This window comes from Acomys minous, assembly GCF_964271855.1.
Source record: "Acomys minous genome assembly, chromosome: 9".
NCBI classification, from domain to species: Eukaryota; Metazoa; Chordata; class Mammalia; order Rodentia; family Muridae; genus Acomys; species Acomys minous.
Genome location: NC_140490.1, coordinates 15,108,738 through 15,127,007, shown reverse-complemented (window position 1 = coordinate 15,127,007; position 18,270 = coordinate 15,108,738). Strand labels below are relative to the sequence as shown.

Sequence of the window (18,270 nt, the reverse complement as noted above, 5' to 3'; positions counted from 1 at the left end):
GCATCTGACTCAAGTTTATTTTGTGCTGTTTGTTTGTTTCTGAGACAGGGTTTCTCTGTGTAGCCTTAGCTGTCTTGGGCTCGCTTTGTAGACCAGGCTGTCCTCGAACTCAGAGATCCGCCTGCCTCTGCCTAGTCAATTTGTGTTATTACCGCAAGGGCTACACAACCTTTCTTTTTACATGAGTTACATTCCTGTTGAAATTATCTTAGACATTTGGAAATATTTCAAACAATACACATCTGAAAAGACAAGTTTTCACTAGGAAGTCTGCCCTGGAACAGACTGTTCAATATCTAATTTGACCACTGGCCAAATCAGAGATGCACGGTTCTTGAACAATTACCGTCTTTTTATTCTAACAAGAAAAATATCTAAAAAGAAAAATGTTATTGTCATTAGGATGATAACAGCAAAATGTCACTTTATGGGCTTAGGAACGTTTCTAGACCCTGAAAGGGTAAAACGCAGACTAATATATCTTTTGTTACAAAATTCTAGAGAAATCAGTTTAAATTTTATACTCAGAACTACACTCAGTGCTGTAGATGCCTCAGATAATTAGGCTGGGCAAATCTTGTTTTTTGTTGAGACAGGGTTTCTCTGGCTGTTCTGGACTCACTTTGTAGACCAGGCTGGCCTTGAAATCACAGAGATCTGCCTGCCTCTGCCTTCTGAGTGCTAGGATTACAGGTGTGTGCCACCACGCCCGGCCAGGCTGGGCAAATCTTAACATGCTCTGTACCCAGAACTACAGACCACACAAACCACTCATGGCATCTCCCAGGACTACTTGATATTTATGTAGGTAGTTTAGGGATTTTTGGCTTTTATATTTTAATTATTTGAATGGATGGCTGGCTTTAGCTATGTATTTTTTTAAACTCCAGATTCAAAAGGGGACCAAATCAGTTTCGGGATTTTTACAAGTTATTAAGTAATTACACAATACTTACTTAATACATAGTTGGCTGTATTTTTTGCTTTTTAATTACATTTGTGTTTGAGTATGTGATGTGAGTTTGGGGTGCGAGTAGACGCCTTGGAGTGTGTAGAAGTCAGAGGACAATTATGGGGTAGTTGGTTCTCTCCTTCCACCACGTACATCCCAGAGACTGAACTGAGGTGGGCAAGCTTGGCAGCAAGTGCTTTTACCTACTGAGCTCTCACTGGCCCCAAGGTCTGTGAGACCTTAACATATTCTTCCAATATTTCAGTTACTGGATTTTAAATTTAAGAGTAAAAAGAAGAAAAGTTTAGTGCAACTTTAGATTTTAGGATTCCACATAAGGAACATGGAAGCATTTGCCTTTTTAGAGAATGTTACTGTTCCTAATGAGCGTATGAAAGGCATCATGGGAAGGCACTGACTGGAACACTCACTGTGAATTCCTGACAGCTTTTTCTTAGACCAAGCTAATTAGAAAAGAATCGTTACGGTGGCCTCCACACACCATTTAAACATAGCTAAGAATGAATGCTATTCCTTAGGTATATCATTAAGATGATAGATGATTTTCAAGACTTACGTTTATTCAGGCGAAATATATCCAGGCTAACTGAGCTTAGGTAAAATTGGATTCTGTGTTCTCAGACTTCATATACATTAGATGAAACTCATCAAGCAGAACAGTCAAAACAAACCTCACAGTTGTGGACTGTGATCTGTAGGGCTACCTATATCAAGTTTAGTCCCGTGTGTGGATGGACACATGCTCTGCTGCCTCCCATTTAATTTAAATTGTTCTGTCTATGTTGTGATACAATCACCTTCAACATCACTTGATCCTAACATGGTTCATTGCTCAGAATAAACATTTAAATAGTATGATGCCACTGTAATAAGTTTGAGCCAGGACTGTTCTTTGAGATAACAAGGCCTCTATAAAATACACATCATTTTATTTAACAATGTTTAGTGTAGATCTGAGAAGTGACCAGATACTGGGCACTTCTGCCTCTTTGTCCTTCAAGTTAGGGAACCAGAAATTATAAAACCAAATTTCAAAAGATTTAGATATCTAAAATACACTTACCAGTTATTGACAAGTTTATATCAGCTGACATCCCCGTAGAAGAAATATGAGGCAATATCTTAATGAAGTTTTTGACTAAAGTTTTAAAATGCCTTAATTCTGAAATTCTTACACAGTTCTAATTTAAAACATTTCCCCCCATTAAGGATCAGATGTGAGACTCGTGTGCGCTGTTTTGTATAGAATCACCTACGTGGTAAAATATGGCTAGAATGATGGCTCTGCGGGGTTTGAAAATAAAAGCACATTACACTGATAAACAACTTCCCTTTTTAAGAGCTACTGAGAACAAAGACTTCAGAGTTTGACCACAGGGATGTGCATTACCATCAGACACGGTAAGGCTGACTCCAGGAAGAGGCTGTTTCTTTCAAAGTATGGTTCAAGGCAGTGAGCTTCAACTCTGGATAGGAGGAGGCCTTTCATAACAACAATAATCACCAAAAAAGGAAGAAAAAAAAAAGGTGATAGAAGGAACACAGTCCAAATTTATGAACACTTTACACTTATTTTGGCCTTTACAACTATTACGTTAAAAATAAAGTTGGTGGAGGAGTTACTATAGTTACAAGGTAGATGGCTTTTAGGAGATTGGCGAATGTTATCAGATATTGCATATTTAAACCACTGGCCACAAATACCCTCCTGTGACACCACACATTCTTTTCTTCTAAGCCTCATGGTAGCAGAGGAATTCTGGTGTGCATATCAAAGGCATGGTGCACCATCATAAACCAGGCAGTATCCCAAAGAGATCATAATCTATAGGCTCTTTACAAAGACAGAACACAGAAAGATGTTTTCTCTGATAGAAGGCAAATATGTGTTTCTCCATCTCTGCTGAGCTCATTAATTTTCTTTAGGCTTTCACAGAAAGCATCACTTTATGGACAGGATATTGAGTACCCAGAGTTTGACCAGAGACTTCTTATCAGGATTGGAGTCTTGATGCAGTTCATAAAAACCAAAACAGCATCAAAAAAACCCACATTTAAAACAAAGCTGTCCATATATAAAGAATGACATGTTTGGAAGCTCCAATCTTGTATTCTGTAGAGTACTGAAAGGGTTACTGTTAGCAGCCTGTGAAGATGTAGAGGAAAGAGTCTGAAAACCAAGCCAACATCCTACTCCATGCTAATTCCACCCATTCCTTGGGGGAAGTTCTTGCAGTCTACATTCTCTCCCTCAGTTATTTGACTGTCAAATCTTTACATCCTGGGATTCAACCATTTTTGCAAGGGTCTTCTTGATTCTCAAAGCTGTCAGTCTGGAGGCTGGATTATGGGCCCAGCATTCTGACATTAGCTTCAAAACTGCGCGAAGACACTAAAGAGAAATGCAAAGAGAGTGTGATGAGCACAGAGGAGCATGGTACTCACTATCACTCTACAGGGCTTTGGCTCCAACTTACTTCATCACTGTTCCAGCGGTTAGACACTATTGGCCGCAAGCGTTTGACACATACAACCTCACGCATATCTTCATAGGATGGGTCACTGGGCACCATGTTGTAATATGGTAACTGATATTCCTCCACTATTCCTGCAGAGTGAGAAAGCACAGTGAGAAAGGCATGGTAGTGCTGCAACTCCCAATCTGCACACAGAGCAGCTCTCACTGAACTACAGAACCGAGAATGGTTTCCTATATTCAAAAGAAACACAATCTGAGTCATTCACTTTTAACAGCAAATATGCTTTTCTATTATTTATGACACATTATTTCTCCTACACCTGACAGAGTGAAGGTCTGTCAACAATGGTGTGGTGTTTTTTGGGGGGGTCCCACACTCAGAATCTGAAACTAGAGGTCTGTGATTTAAAGCTAGCCTGGGCTACAAGTAATGAAACATGTCTGTCTGTCTATCTATCTATCCATCTATCCATCCATTCATCTATCTATCTGGTTTTTCGAGATAGGGTTTCTCTGTGTAGCCTTGGCTGTCCTGGTCTCACTTTATAGACCTGGCTGGCCTTGAACTCACAGTGATCTGCCTGCCTCTTCCTCCCAAGTGCAGGGATTATAGGCAAGCACCACTGCACCTGGCTAAGTAATGGAAAGCTTAATGGGGGAAAAATAAGGAGAAGAAATAGGATTTTCTTAAAATTTTTAGTGTAAATGTCGATTTACTTATTTGTTCCCACTAGTGAGTATCTTTATTACTCTCCACTGCAAAAGAAAGACTGATCATGATCTGTGAGCAAGCTCACACAGCAGGCCCACTACTGCTCTTAAGGAGACTACTAGGTTAGCCCTTGCCTACTGTCTGGGACCTGAATGGGGAGTCATTCTCCACAGCCGCAGTCACCTCCTCCAAGTTCACTGGTCTCTGGCTGATCATCAGTGCAAACACTGCTGTAATGCTAAACACCCACTTTCTCTTGAGAGGTTGGAATTCTAGACAATGCCAGCAAAGGAAACAGACATGCAGGCAGACCGAGCTTGTCTGGATGACAACACTTCACACTACAGCTGGCTGAGGGGGAAGTAAGCATGTCCGGTATGAATAGACTGAAGAGGACTATTGGAAGCCTCTCTTGGCTCTTCTGAATTTTGCTCAGCACCTTTCCCCTTAAATGATTTCAAGGTATCTTTTCATTGAAAGGTATGTGAGCAGTAAAAACAACAATGTGTGAGTCTTAGTGTAATTCTAGTGAAACCACAGCATCTGAGAGTGGTCCTGGGAAACGCTGACAGAGGGCTTATTAGGTGGTTATTTTTTAAGTGACAGATAAAACAAATATAATGAGAAACACTATACAAATTCCTACCTCCTGTAATACAACGACGAGCCATTTCCCAAATGATCAAGCCAAAGCTATAAATGTCGGCCATGATGTAGGGCTGGAAATGGTTTTTATTCAGGCTTTCATCCAGCACTTCTGGAGCCATGTAGCGCTTGGTGCCCACCCTGGTATTCAGGGGTATGTCCACTTCATTTGTGTCACTATGACAGGAAGAAGACAATGGTCAGGCCGAGGGCCAACAATTGTTCACGTCTATACATTTTTATAAATGCTTTTCTGTCTAAAATGTGTAAGTTCCTATATTCTTTACCATAAATTAATTAATTCATTCATTCATTCTTTCTTTCTTTTTTTAAAACAGGGTTTCTCTTGGCTAAGGTAGCCTTGGCTGTCCTGGACTCTCTTTGTAGACCAGGCTGGCCTTGAACTCACAGCGATCTGCCTGCCTCTGCCTCCCAAGTGCTGGGATTAAAGGCATGTGTCACCACGCCTGGCACCATAAATTCTTGAGGCAAGAAATTTATGAAACATAACACCTTTGTAGATTTTATATGCTGCATATTATATAACATCCCTAGCACAGTCTGGGATAGCTATTCTGAGTCTTGGTACCATGTCCGCCACAAAGCACTAACTCTGACTTTTTCACACTAAACTGGATTAACACAAATACCTTTCTTAATTTCAGCTGAAGATTGGTTACCAGGCAAGTTCTGCAATGCACAAATGGTAACAATACTGGGCCAGAGTGGGCTCAGTTGGTTCTGTGCTTGTCTGCATACATACAGGAGGCCCTGAGTTCCAGCCCCAGCACCACATAAACTCAGCGTGGAGATCCATATCTACAATCCTAATACTATGCACTGATGAGATAGGGGCAGGAGCATCAGAAATTCAAGGTCATTCTTGGCTAAATAGCTGGTTCCGGTCCAGCCTAGGCTACATGTGACCCTATCTTAAAACAAAACAAAACAAAAAATAAGAGAGACTATTTTATAAAAAGTACAGATAATTACATCTGAGGAGCATAAAAATAAAAGAATAACTTCTTTTACCATTCTTACACAACAAGCATATTAGCATTTAAGATACAGAATTAAATTTTATTTTTTGTGGATCCAATCTACTTGTTATATTATAAGCACAGTAATAGCTACGTAAACAATCAATCAATAAAAAATGATTTATTAGCTTTCTGGGTTTTGGACTGAATTTTAGACTTAAAGACATGAATGTTGTGTTACTTATGCTCCTAGCTCTGGGAGGCTCTGGGAACTACTTTCCAGTGGAGCCTAGACAAGGCATTGTATGCTGTTATAAAACATCTCTGATGGCTAATTTTCATTGTTATCTTGACTAGATTTGGAAGCAACTAAGAAAGTTGGGGTAGGGGGTGTCTCTGAGTGTGGTTCTAGAGAAGTTTAATAGAGGAAGGACAGATCACCCTGAATGAGGTGACACCAGGCTATGCGCTGGTGTCCCAGAATGAATAAAAACAGAAAGAAAAAAAAAGTAAGCAAGAAGAACCCCAATTAGTGTTCCACTCTGTGACTACAGGTCAATGTGACCAGTTGCTTCACACTCTCACCAAATGTCTTCCCTTTTTTTAATTTAATTTTATTTATTTATTTTTATTTTTATTTTAGCTGGAGTTACAGACAGTTGTGAGCTGCCATGTGGGTGCTGGGAATTGAACCTGGGTCCTTTGGAAGAACATCCAGTGCTCTTAACCACTAAGCCATCTCTCCAGTCCCCATGTCTTCCCTTTCATGATGGACTCTCTCCTTCCTTAACAGCTGGTTTTGTTGGGCTGGCACAATGCTTTAGCCACTAAAAACATTAGTGCTTTTGTCATATTTTCTTACAGCAACACGAAACATAATATATAAAGTTGTTCTTAAGGGCAAGCTCATTGGATAAGAAAACCTGTTGCACAAACATGAGGGCCTGAGTTCAGATCTCTAGCAATGAAGCTAGTATGTCCATGTGCCCAGCAGTAACCCTAGTGCTATATGGTGGGGAGAGGGTTCGTCGGCGCTCCAGCCACCAGCCTACCTGCTGGTTCAGTGAGAGACTCTTTCTCAAGGGGACAAGTGAATGATAAAAGCAGGACACTGGAGGTCCTCCTCTGGCTTCTGCACTCACATCAGTGTATACCGCACACAGAAGGAGGGGTAGGCCTCTGGTATGATAATCTTGATAATGTGGTTGATACGCCTTTAGTACTGGCGTATGGGAGGACCATGGAAGAGTTTAGAAGCCTGCGAATGATGAAAGCAGAGCTTACTGGGCTGACTGATAGGAGTTGGGAAATCAGAATGCTGAGAGAAAGGTAGAAAGTGGAGGCCTAGCTCATTCTACTAAGAACTAGGCTAGAGGCTATGTTCTATTTTGGTAAGATTCTTTCTATGTCCTAAAAACTCATTTGAGGATGAATTAAAAACAATGGTTTAAGCGCTGGAGAGATGGCTTAGCAATTAAAAGCACTTGATGCTTTTCCGGAGGGCCAGGGTTTAGTTTCCAGCACCCACAGTAGCTTACTATTTCTTAAAGATTTATTTATTTATTATTATATATACAGTGCTCTGCCTACCTGTACATCTTCAGCCCAGAAGAGGGCATCAGATCACATTATAGATGGTTATGAGCTACCATGTAGGTGCTGGGAAATGAACTCAGGACCTCTGGAAGAGCAGCCAGTACTCTTAACTTCTGAGCCATCTCTCAAGCCCTGCTCACTATTACCTGTAACCCCAATTCCAGGGGCTCTGGTGCCCTCTTCTGGCCTCTACAAGAACTGTGGTACAGAGGCATCCATGCACATAAAAATAAAAAATAAAGCTGGCCATGGTGGCACACACTTTTAGTCCCAGCACGTGGGAGGCAGAGTCAGGCAGATATGAGTTCGAGGCCATCCTGGTGGTCCAGAGTCAGAGCTACACAGAGAAACCCTGACTTGAGAAACAACGCCCCCCCAACACACACACACACACACACACACACACACACACACACACACACACAGTGTGTGTATATGCTGTGTGAGTGAAGTATCTGCAGATGGCAGAAGAGGGCAGTGGATCCCTTGGAGCTGGGTCATGCACATGGGGGGCTGGTGATAACTCTAACCACTGAGTCATCTCTAACCCTAAGCACTACTTGCTTAGTGGAGGAAATCTGAAGACAGCATGTCATTCTAGCTGTGGCATTCAGGGTACATGTATGGAGCTGAGAGGACGACTTGCAGGATTCAGTTCTTTCCTTCACCATTCAGCCATCTCACTGGACTGTACCTTCACCTTACTTACTTTTTAAAAGGAGTATAAAACTCCCTTTTTAAAAGGAATATTTTATAAAGGAGTATGACCATGGCTCGCCATTATGCATAATAAAGGTGGATAACATTCTGATACTATAAAATTATTCTCCTGACTTGGTTAAACCAATACAAACACAAAGAAAGGTAGAGCCTATATGTAAGAACAAGCCGAGGTAACAGGTCAGTAATTCACACTGTACTATTCTGTTCACTAAGTTAGGGCAGCCAAGTCCTGGGCTAGCAAGGTGCCTAGTCAGTGATTACATTTCCATGAACTGTCTTTACTATTCCACAGATCATAACCTTTTACTACACCGACTTGAACTTAGTGTAAAGCAATGGCTCACTAAGTCACTTAAAACCAGGATTGTCAGGGCTGGAGAGATGGCTCAATGGTTAAGAGCGCCGCCTGCTCTTCCAAAGGTCCTGAGTTCAATTTCCAACAACCACATGGTGGTTCATAACCATCTGTAATGTGATCTGATACTCTCTTCTGGTTTGGAAGTGAACATGCAGGCAGAGCACTGTATACATAATAATAAATAAATAAATCTTGTTAAAAAAAAGAGACAGGATTGTCTAGTTTCTTTCAGTCAGTGAGCTACTGATAGATATATTGTCTTTTAGAAATTGTGGAAATAAATTATTACATACCACTATATATTTATGAATATATTATGTATATAACATATACATTTAAATTATAAATGAATTTAAGTACATAATTTTTAAATGAATAAAAAGTCTCCCAACCAAAACTTATAATTAACTATAGAACCATCTATTTAATTATTAGAGTATGGTTTTAGAAAAGTATTTTATTTAACCCTGCTCGAGAATGACCCTATAGAGAAGAGTTTTCCCAGTTTGAGCTGTTAAGGTAGACAGGCCAGTAGAGCTGTGACAGAAAGGAGTCAGACTGACTACATGATGAGAAAGCAGAATTCGTAAGAGTCACCCATGTGGTTCATCAGGCATAACAAATGCAAAAGTTATATAGCCATGGAGGCTTTATCAAGGCTCCTCAAGGGACTATGTAGCAGGGTTGAATTCCCTAAAATAAGAGCACTAGGAATCCAGAGATGCTAGTACTACAAATGTGCACTCAAGAAAAGCTGTAAGCATAGAACAGGCCCAGCCCACGAGAAGGGCTACATTTACTGCAGGTAGCAACACAGAACGTGGGGGTACCTACACTCACTGCAGCATGGGTGACGCTCCTATGTGGAGCCGCAAGGCCCAGTGCGTGTTCTGGGTTTCAGTCTAGTTCCCTTGCTGGATTTGTATTCTTTCCTTTCGGAATGCAAATGTTTATTCTGTGACATAGTATTTTGGAAATATCTACCTAATTTTTATCTCAAAAGGGCTAACAGTTAAGGCATTGCTCCAACTGTGTGAGACGCTCTGAACTGGCACTCTTTCTTGTTGCTGTTTTGTTTTGGTTTTTGGTTTTTTCGAGACAGAGTTTCTCTGTGTGTAGCCTTGGCTGTCCTAGACTCGCTTTGTAGACTAGGCTGGCCTTGAACTCACAGCGATCCACCTGCCTCTGCTTCCCGAATGATGGGATTAAAGGCATGCACCACCACGCCTGGCTGACCTGGCACTCTTATTATTGTTGCTGGTTTGTTTATATAATTTTGGTTTTGTTTTGTTTTTGGAGACAAGGCCTTTCCACTATGTCGCACTGGCTGTCCTCAAACTCACAGAGAATCTATACCTATCTGGCTCCTGAGTGCGGGATTAGAAGTATGTGCTCTCATACCTTGTACTGAACCTTGGTTTTCAGTAATATTAGAACTGTTAAGACTTTAGAGACTTTTACAGAGAGCTAAATCCACTCTGCATGGTTATCATGAGATAAGCCATGAATCTTAATATTCAAAGGTGGAATGTTATGGCTTAAATGTCAAGAGTTCGGGTGTCGTAGGGCATGGTGGCACACACCTTTAACCCCAGCACTCGGGAGGCAGAGGCAGGCGGATCACTGTGAGTTTGAGGCCAGCCAGGTCTACAAAGTGAGTCTAGGACATAGAGAAACCTTGTCTTAAAAAAGCCAAAATAAAGAGTTTGGGTGTCAAGTTGGCAAAAGATGGGCCTGTGATGTTTAATTTTAATGCCTATTTAATAAATTTGGGATCATTTGGGATATATAACTCTGGTGTGTCTTTGAGGTTATTCCCAGGGGTTTCAATAAGAGAGGGATGACTTAACTTGGATGTGGGCAGAACCTCACATCAGCTGGAGCCCAGACTAATAAAAAGGGAGAAAGGCAGAAGCAAGCCAAGCATGTGCTCTGCCTGCATGCAGCACCACCAGCCACTCGACGGTCCCTTTGGTTTCCCTGCCATGATGGATTTAACCTACGAGTCACAACAAACCTTTCCTTCCTACAGCTGCTTTCTACCAGGTATTCTGTATTGGTAAAAATGAAAAACAAACACAAACAAAAAAACCCCCAACAACATCTGATAACTATTTAAGCCAACAAATAGTACACTAATCAAGACACTGTTAATGGTACTTGCTTTGGCAGCACATACACAGAGAAACCCTGTCTTGAAAAACCAAAAACCACAGCTGGGTGTGGTGGTGCACACCTTTAATCCCAGCACTTGGGAGGCAGAGGCAGGCTAATCGCTGTGAGTTTTAGACCAGCCTGGTCTACAAAGGGAATACAGGACAGCCAAGGCTATATGGTGAAACCCTGTCTCAAAAAACCAAAACAAAAAACAAACAAAAAAACAAAAGCAAAGCAACAACCACCACCCTACTCCCCAAAACACAAACACAAACACACACAACACCCCTCTTTAGGTCAGGTGTGGTGACACATGCCTTTAATCCCAGAGGCAAGAGGATCTCTGTGTGTTCAAGGTAAGCCTGGCTCACATAGTTCCAGACCAGCCCAGGTGACAAAGTGAATTCCTGCCTCGAAATAAACAACAAAATATTTGTTAATCAATTAATTATGTGCATGTTTGTGTGCCTCCATGAGTTTATACGCAGCAAATGAGTGCATGTGTCCATGGAGGCAGATCCTCTGGAACTGGAGTTATAGGCAGGTGAGAAGCCTGATGGGTGCTAGGAATGGGACACCAGGTCCTCACAAGAGCAGGAAGTGCTCTTAACGGCTACGTCATCTTTGTAGTCTCTCAACTGGTGTATTTATTTTGTGGCCTTAAATGAATTCTGAAATGTGGAACAACTGCTGCATTCTTAAACATTATAACTGCTTCAACAGTTGCCTGACATTTTCACAGTCCTAACTGCTTTAGAAAACTGACAATACCAAAAGAAACTGACTAATTATCTCCCCATATTCACAGGAGCATAAATTCACACACTATACTGTTCTGAAGCAGTATATACAATATGCCGTGTGGAAACTCTTCCAGTAGCCTCCCTTATCTAAAAATCCATAAAGAAAAAAATACTTAAGCAAGTGCTCAAGAATAGAATAATATGTATAAATGTATAAAATTCAACAATGTTCATGATAATTTTTTTTGTTGTTTTCTTGAGGCAGGGTTTCCCTGAGTAGTACTGGCTGTCCTGGAATTCAAGAGATTCAGTTACCTCTGCCTCCCAAGTGCTGGAATTAAAAGTGTATGCCACCACTGCGCGCCTTCATAGTAACTTTTTAAAAAATGTATTTATTTATTATGTATACAGTGTTACACCTGCATGTATGGCTGTACACCAAAAGAAGGCACCAGATCTCATAGATGGTTGTGAGCCACCATGTGTTTGCTGGGAATTGAACTCAGGGTCTTTGGAAGAGTAGCCTGTGCTCTTAACCTCTGAGACATCTCTCCAGGCCCATAATAACCTTTTTTAAAATACAGATGAACTGGAAGCAAACTTAATGCTCATTATTTAGGTCACAAGTTACTTTATATGTCACATGGACAACTGTGTCTGCAAACAGAGCAACTGCAGGTAAACTAAAATAAAAGCATAAAAAACAGGCAATCAATTATTGACAGAGGCTGGGTATGTGTTTAATAGCAGAGTGTGTACTTAGCATACATAGGATCCTGGGTTCAATCCCCAATAATCCCCAGAAACCTACAAAAACAAACAAAAAAATCCCCAAACAACCCTAAGTATAAATACCTGTTAGATATTAAAATAATTTCCAAACTGGACCAAGAACCATTTACCTGTTGAATTTAACAGCCAGGCCCAGGTCAGCAATACAGCAACTTCCGTTTTTCTTAATAAGGATGTTTTTGCTCTTCAGGTCTCGATGAGCAATTGCAGGCTTTCCTTGGGTACCATAAATTTCTGTGTGGAGGTGGCACAGACCACAGGCAGCAGAATAAGCTAACTTGAGCAGGGCTCTGGTGTCTAGTGTGGCACATTTCAGGAAGTCATAGAGAGATCCATTTTCATGGTAATCAGTAATCAAATATAGCTGAGTCCAGGAACCAGTGCCTTTAATGTCTGCAGCTATAAAACCTGTTTAGTTAATGAGTTTAAAAGGTTAGAGACACTAGGCAGTTATAGGTGCACATCAGGGTACTAGAATGAACTACTTACTATATACAGAGTGCTATGCTAATTTGAGTGGAAAAATGTTTTGAATATATCACCAAAATTTCATTTCTTATGATTTATACAGTCATACAGTTTTACAGTATTTTTTTTCCCATGACAGGGCTGCTCTGTGTAGCCTAGAGCAGATTGTCCTTGAACTCACAGTGATCCTCCTGCCTCTGCCTCCCTGAGTGCTGGGATTAAAGGTGTGCACCACCATGGCCAGCATCAATTACAGTATTTTTAAAGACAAGGTTTTGCCATGTAGTCCAGGCTGTGTTCAAACTTATGATTATCCTGACTCAACCCAGAGTGCTGGAACTACGGGCATGTGCCAAGACACACAGCTAATTTATGATAATCCTAACATTAATCACAGCAGTGATAATATAATTAAGAAAAATCATATATTACACAATAACCTGTAAGTGCTATTTACCTACATGATTCTCTCTTGAAAAGGCTCTTCACCTGGGAGTGTTTGCACACTCATGTAATCCCAGTATTTGGGAGACAGAGGCAGGAGACTGCACAAGTTGTGGCTGCCAGAGCTGGAGTAAAACAACAAAAACCCCACCCCGAACCCCCCAAATACAAAGTGTTTAGTTTCTAGTTGAAAACTGGATACTTTAAGCTACACTGCAAACAGGATCTTTGTAGTGAACTTATATTTACATGAAGCGTGCATGATACAGGCTGGGCTGGAATTCCCTGATCAGTGTCCTAGATAATGAAATGTGGTCACAGACACACAGAGAAAGCCACATGAGACACAGTAGGGGGTTGTCTGTAAGTCAACGAGGACTAAAGCCTGCTATAGCCAGGAAGAATCCTTCCAACAGGGTGTGGCCCTGCCAAAAGCTTCATTTAAAATTCTACAACTGAGGAGAATGATGGGTTGTTTTCTTTCTGTGTGTGCGTAGATCCATGTACACATGGGAGTGAGAGTGCCTGTGGCAGTCAGGGGACAACCTTATGTGTTGCTCACCTGGTGCCTCATACCTCCCAAGACTGGAATGTCTCACCAGCCTGGAACCACAGTAGGCAGGCTAGGCTAGTGGTCAGAGAGCTCCAGAGATTACCTGTCCTGCCTTCCACACCTCACCACCACTGTCATTATGAGCTTGTGTTATATCGCATTTCAGTCTTTAAGTGACTTCTAAATTCAGGTCTCTGCTTATTAGGGAATCCTTCAACAAATAAGTCATCTACCCACCCTGATTCTGATTCTGATTGCTTTTTCTTTTTGTTTTTCCAGACAGGGTTCCTCTAGGTAGCGCTGGCTGCCCTGAAATTCATTCTGTAGACCAGGCTAGCCCTGAGCTCAGAGATCCACCTGAGTGCTAGGATTAAAGGTGTGTACTACCACACCCAGCCATTCGTCTGATGTTTTAAGTCACTCAGTTCATGCTAATTTTTAAAAGATTTATTTATTATTATGTATACAGCGCTCTGCCCACAAGTACACCTGCAGGCTGGAAGAGGGCATTAGATCACTTTATGTATGGCTGCTGGGCATTGAACTTGGGACCTCTGGAAGAGCAGTCAGTGCTCTTAACCTCTGGGCCATCTCTCCAGCACCTCATGATAATTTTTTATAGTAGCAATAGGGAATGAATTTAAAGATCTGTGCTTGACAATAAGCAGTACACTTTACAAATTAAGAGATAATGAAATAGCAGCTGAAAAGAAAACTCAGGAAAGCTAGATATGTTTATACACTCTACTGATGAGATACTTACATCATTTCACAACTACATAGATATGGTAATGAAAGGAACACATACTGGGAATACAAAACACATTAAGTTAAACATTGGGTCGTTCTTTTTTCCTTTATATTGGGTTCTCCTAATGACAAAGGGTAAGAGGCTGGTGTAGTTAAAGCTACCCTAGAAAAGCACTGAAGTTCTCTACAGAAGACTTGGCTTCCATGATTATTTAAGTTCCTTAAACCAGCGCTTACAATCCTTCTGAAACTCAATGTTGTTTAGAATAGAAAAACCCTTTCTGGACATTCAAGATTGTGTGTTGCTTCACTGAGAATTCTACTGGAGCTCTTATGGCTACACAAGCACATGGCAGGCTCTCCCCCGTACCCTAACAACCTTGCCGGAATGAGGAACTTACCAAGTATATTTTCATGACGCATTAACACCGTCTGGTAGATTTCTGTCTCTCTAAACCAGCTAGCTTCTTCAGTGGTAAAAAACACTTTGACAGCCACTTTTTCACCACGCCATTTACCCATCCATACTTCTCCATACCGGCCTTTACCAACCTGCCGAACCATCTGAATCTGCTTGGCAATAGTTCGCTGAACCTACATAGAAAAAAAAGTAGAGTTGTGAGCTCTTGATGAAAACTCTATTAAGGCTAACTCAGGGCTCTGATACGCCATGCCATTAAAAAGCGTGGCATATCCAAGTAGCTTTAATACAAATATATTAACTCCAACATTTAAGTTTACACTATTTAAAAGCAGCAATGAAGCCAATGTGGTGGTACACACCTTTAATCTCAGCACTCAGGGAGGAAGAGGCAGGCAGCCACTGTGAGCTCGAGGCCAGGCAAGTCTACAAAGTGGGTCAAGGACAACCAAGGCTACACAGATAAACCCTGATGGGAGGGGGCGGGGGCAGCAATGAACAATGTATTCTGAAATCACACACAGGCTACTCATTGGGATAGATTTAAACAGCCACCCCTGAGGACTCTCCTTCCCTACACACACCTGGGCTTTGGTTAACCCCCCCCCCCCTGGTTTTTTGAGACAGGGTTTCTCTGTGTAGTCTTGGCTGTCCCGGACTCGCTTTGTAGACAAGGCTGGCCTTGAACTCACAGCAATCCGTCTGCCTCTGCCTCCTGAGTGCTGGGTTACATCTTTTGGGCATCAGAACAGCAAATGTGTGACAAGTAGACCTTACAGATGCTGTGTATCATAGTCACCATATCAACTACACAAGATATAACCTATGATACACAGCATCAATATACTATATATAGTATATATGTGCTCATATATACTATATGTCATATTATATAAGCCTATCATATATTGTTATATAACATTATATATATATATATATTGCTCAGTAGCTGAGGAAGTCTAGAAAACAAACTTCCCAACAAGATCCATAATCATGAGAAATAATTTTTTAGCTTCAAGCCAGTGAGTTCAGGATGATTTATTATGCAGCAAAATCAAATGTAAATGATAATTAAAACCCCTCAACTCAGTCTAAGATCCTAGATGGCTTGACCCAGCCCCAGTTTTCACTACCTCCAACATTTTTAAACTTAATTTTTTTTCATACAGTATATTTTGATCATGCCTTTCCCTCCCCAAATTCCTCCCAGATCTTTTTTGGTTAGAGGTGAGACTATGTGCCTACCTCCCCTTCTCCGTGCTGGGATTTGGTTTTGTTTGAAGCTGTGCATGTTGAGAGTTTCTGAGCTCTTATGTGTATTGCTCTTGTTATGTTTGGAAGATGTTGTTTCCTTGGAGTCATCCACCACTTCTGGCTCTTACCATCTTTTGAATGAGAGGGTGATCTGGCTATGACACCTATCACCCCATTGACTGTTAGGGTTAATTCAGTTGATCTAGATGGCCAGGCAGGTATCCCCCCTTCTCTTACCACCCCATTGGACTCATCTCTAAATTTCCCCAAATAGAGATGGAAGTCTTCAGTCAAGGGTATAGAAGCATCTTTGCTCCCCTGCTGGAACCTCCAAACACTAAACAAATCCTCAAGCTCTAGTCCAACGTTTTATAGCTCACTCATTGATTCCCTAACAGGCTCCTGCTGCAGGCCCAATTTTCTGTAGAGTGCTGTTTGTCTAGCTTTAATGTCTTTACTTCTACCCTGGACACGCCTCCCCCAGCCGTACTTGTCAGAATTACAATTCTTTAAGCATACACACCTTTGCTTGAATTCTACTCCTGGCTCAGAATATAGGTAGTTCAGAAGTACAGTATATATGTCATTTTTATTTTCAGACCACTAGTAATTATAGATGAAAAAGAACATGCTGCTCTGGTTAGAAGTGTACATCTGAGGCTGGAGTTATGCAAAACTCAACTGGCTGACATCATGTATCACTTAGCATAGATGTTTTCTGTAATGTTTTAAAGTCAGGATTATTCAAGTATAATTTATATAGAAGATGAAATGTAAAGGGCTGGAGAATGTTAAGAGCACCTGCTGCTCTTCTGGAGTATGTGAGTTCAAGTCCTGGAAATGTAGTGTTGTGATCAGGAGGTTTGCCTCAGAATGCTGTTCTCCATCTCTGAAGCTGACAATCTCCATCCATCTACCCAGCCATGCACCCATTCATTAAAGTTATTTTGTAGCCCTTTTTAGCCTCAAAGTTATACTTCCTTCAGCCAATTAGTTTACAGTTATGTTTCTGTTGGTTACTAAAAACCTTAGAACACCTAGCTGTGGAATGGTGGCTTGTGCCTGTGATCCTAGCATTTAGGAAGCAGAAACAGAAGCAGAGGACCTCAGGTTCAAGGGCAATCTGAATTCTGCAAGACCTTGTCTCAGATCTCAAGTGCTGAGGATGTAGTTTATTGGCAGAATGCTTGCCTGGCATTCCCGTGGTTCTTGGCTCAAACGCCAGCACTGAAGTGGAAGGAAGAAAAAAAGCTTAGAGCAAGATATGTAGCTGGCCTGCATGTGCATAGGACCTAATAGTCTAACCTTTTATGTAAGCATCAGACTTCTTTATTTATGGTTTTATCCTGCCTATCCTTAATTTTCTTGGTTCACATTATTATTTCATCTTGCATTACTACTTGAGAAAAAAATGTCTATTATTTCCTAATCTGCAATAACTAAGATTCCTGCTTGCCCATGATAAACATTTGTATCAACACACCATTCATATCCATAAGAACCTTTAGCTCACCAATAAAGGTAGTCCAGATCCACTGCCAGAGCTCTGTGACTGGTCAATCAGGTCTTTCAATGATTCTCCTACTGGAATAAATGCTTCGTCCTGTTCCAAATCACGGTTGTAACGACCTCTGCTTGAAATGCTCTTACAGTAATGTCTTTAAAAAAGCAGAAAACAATCTACTTTTAAGATTGGGACTGTGTGACACTCTGGGCCTGGATTCTTCCCATTCCTTCAGGTAGAACTGGAGCCCAGTCAATCTTCCCACAGGGAAAAATTCTGCTACAGTCAAGAATGGAGTTTATGAGATAGATGCTTGCTATGTTACGCTAACATGAAGCAAGGGCCACAGTCTATTAGCAAGTGAATACACACACACACACACGCACGCACGGGGCAGTGGTAGAGAGTTACAGAAGATCCTGAATTCAAGGCCCTACTAGCAGCGCACAACATGGCATCATAGCTGTAAAAAATCTGAAAGGATATTCAGCATAGAAAGTTACGTACCTCATATCTACAAACACACATACTCTTAAAAATTGTATCTTTGTGCTAAAACTATATATGCCCTTAATCCCAGCACTGGAGAGATATGGCCAGACTGAGATCAATGACTTCAAGGCCAGCCAAGTGCACATAGCAAGCCCTTAGGTCAGCCAAGGCTATAACCTGCCCTTTTCCACCTGCATTAAAAAATTTCTCTTTGGTGCTAGAGAGA

General features: G+C 41.2%; 1 protein-coding gene across 7 annotated transcripts in view; it reads right to left on the bottom strand.

Moving 5' to 3' along the window:
* Nucleotides 1-350: 350 nt before the first annotated feature.
* BMPR1A (bone morphogenetic protein receptor type 1A) overlaps nucleotides 351-18,270 on the bottom strand; it is a 93,071-nt gene continuing 75,151 nt past the window's right edge. For all 7 annotated transcript variants that reach the window (XM_084796838.1, XM_084796833.1, XM_084796835.1 and 4 more), the window contains 6 exons: nucleotides 17,562-17,706; nucleotides 14,775-14,967; nucleotides 12,269-12,566; nucleotides 4,811-4,986; nucleotides 3,451-3,581; nucleotides 351-3,365 (listed from right to left, as the gene is read on the bottom strand). In XM_084796838.1, the coding sequence (XP_084652964.1) occupies nucleotides 3,240-3,365; nucleotides 3,451-3,581; nucleotides 4,811-4,986; nucleotides 12,269-12,566; nucleotides 14,775-14,967; nucleotides 17,562-17,706 (1,069 nt within the window). In that variant the 3' untranslated portion in view covers nucleotides 351-3,239. The remainder of the gene's footprint in view (nucleotides 3,366-3,450; nucleotides 3,582-4,810; nucleotides 4,987-12,268; nucleotides 12,567-14,774; nucleotides 14,968-17,561; nucleotides 17,707-18,270) is intronic.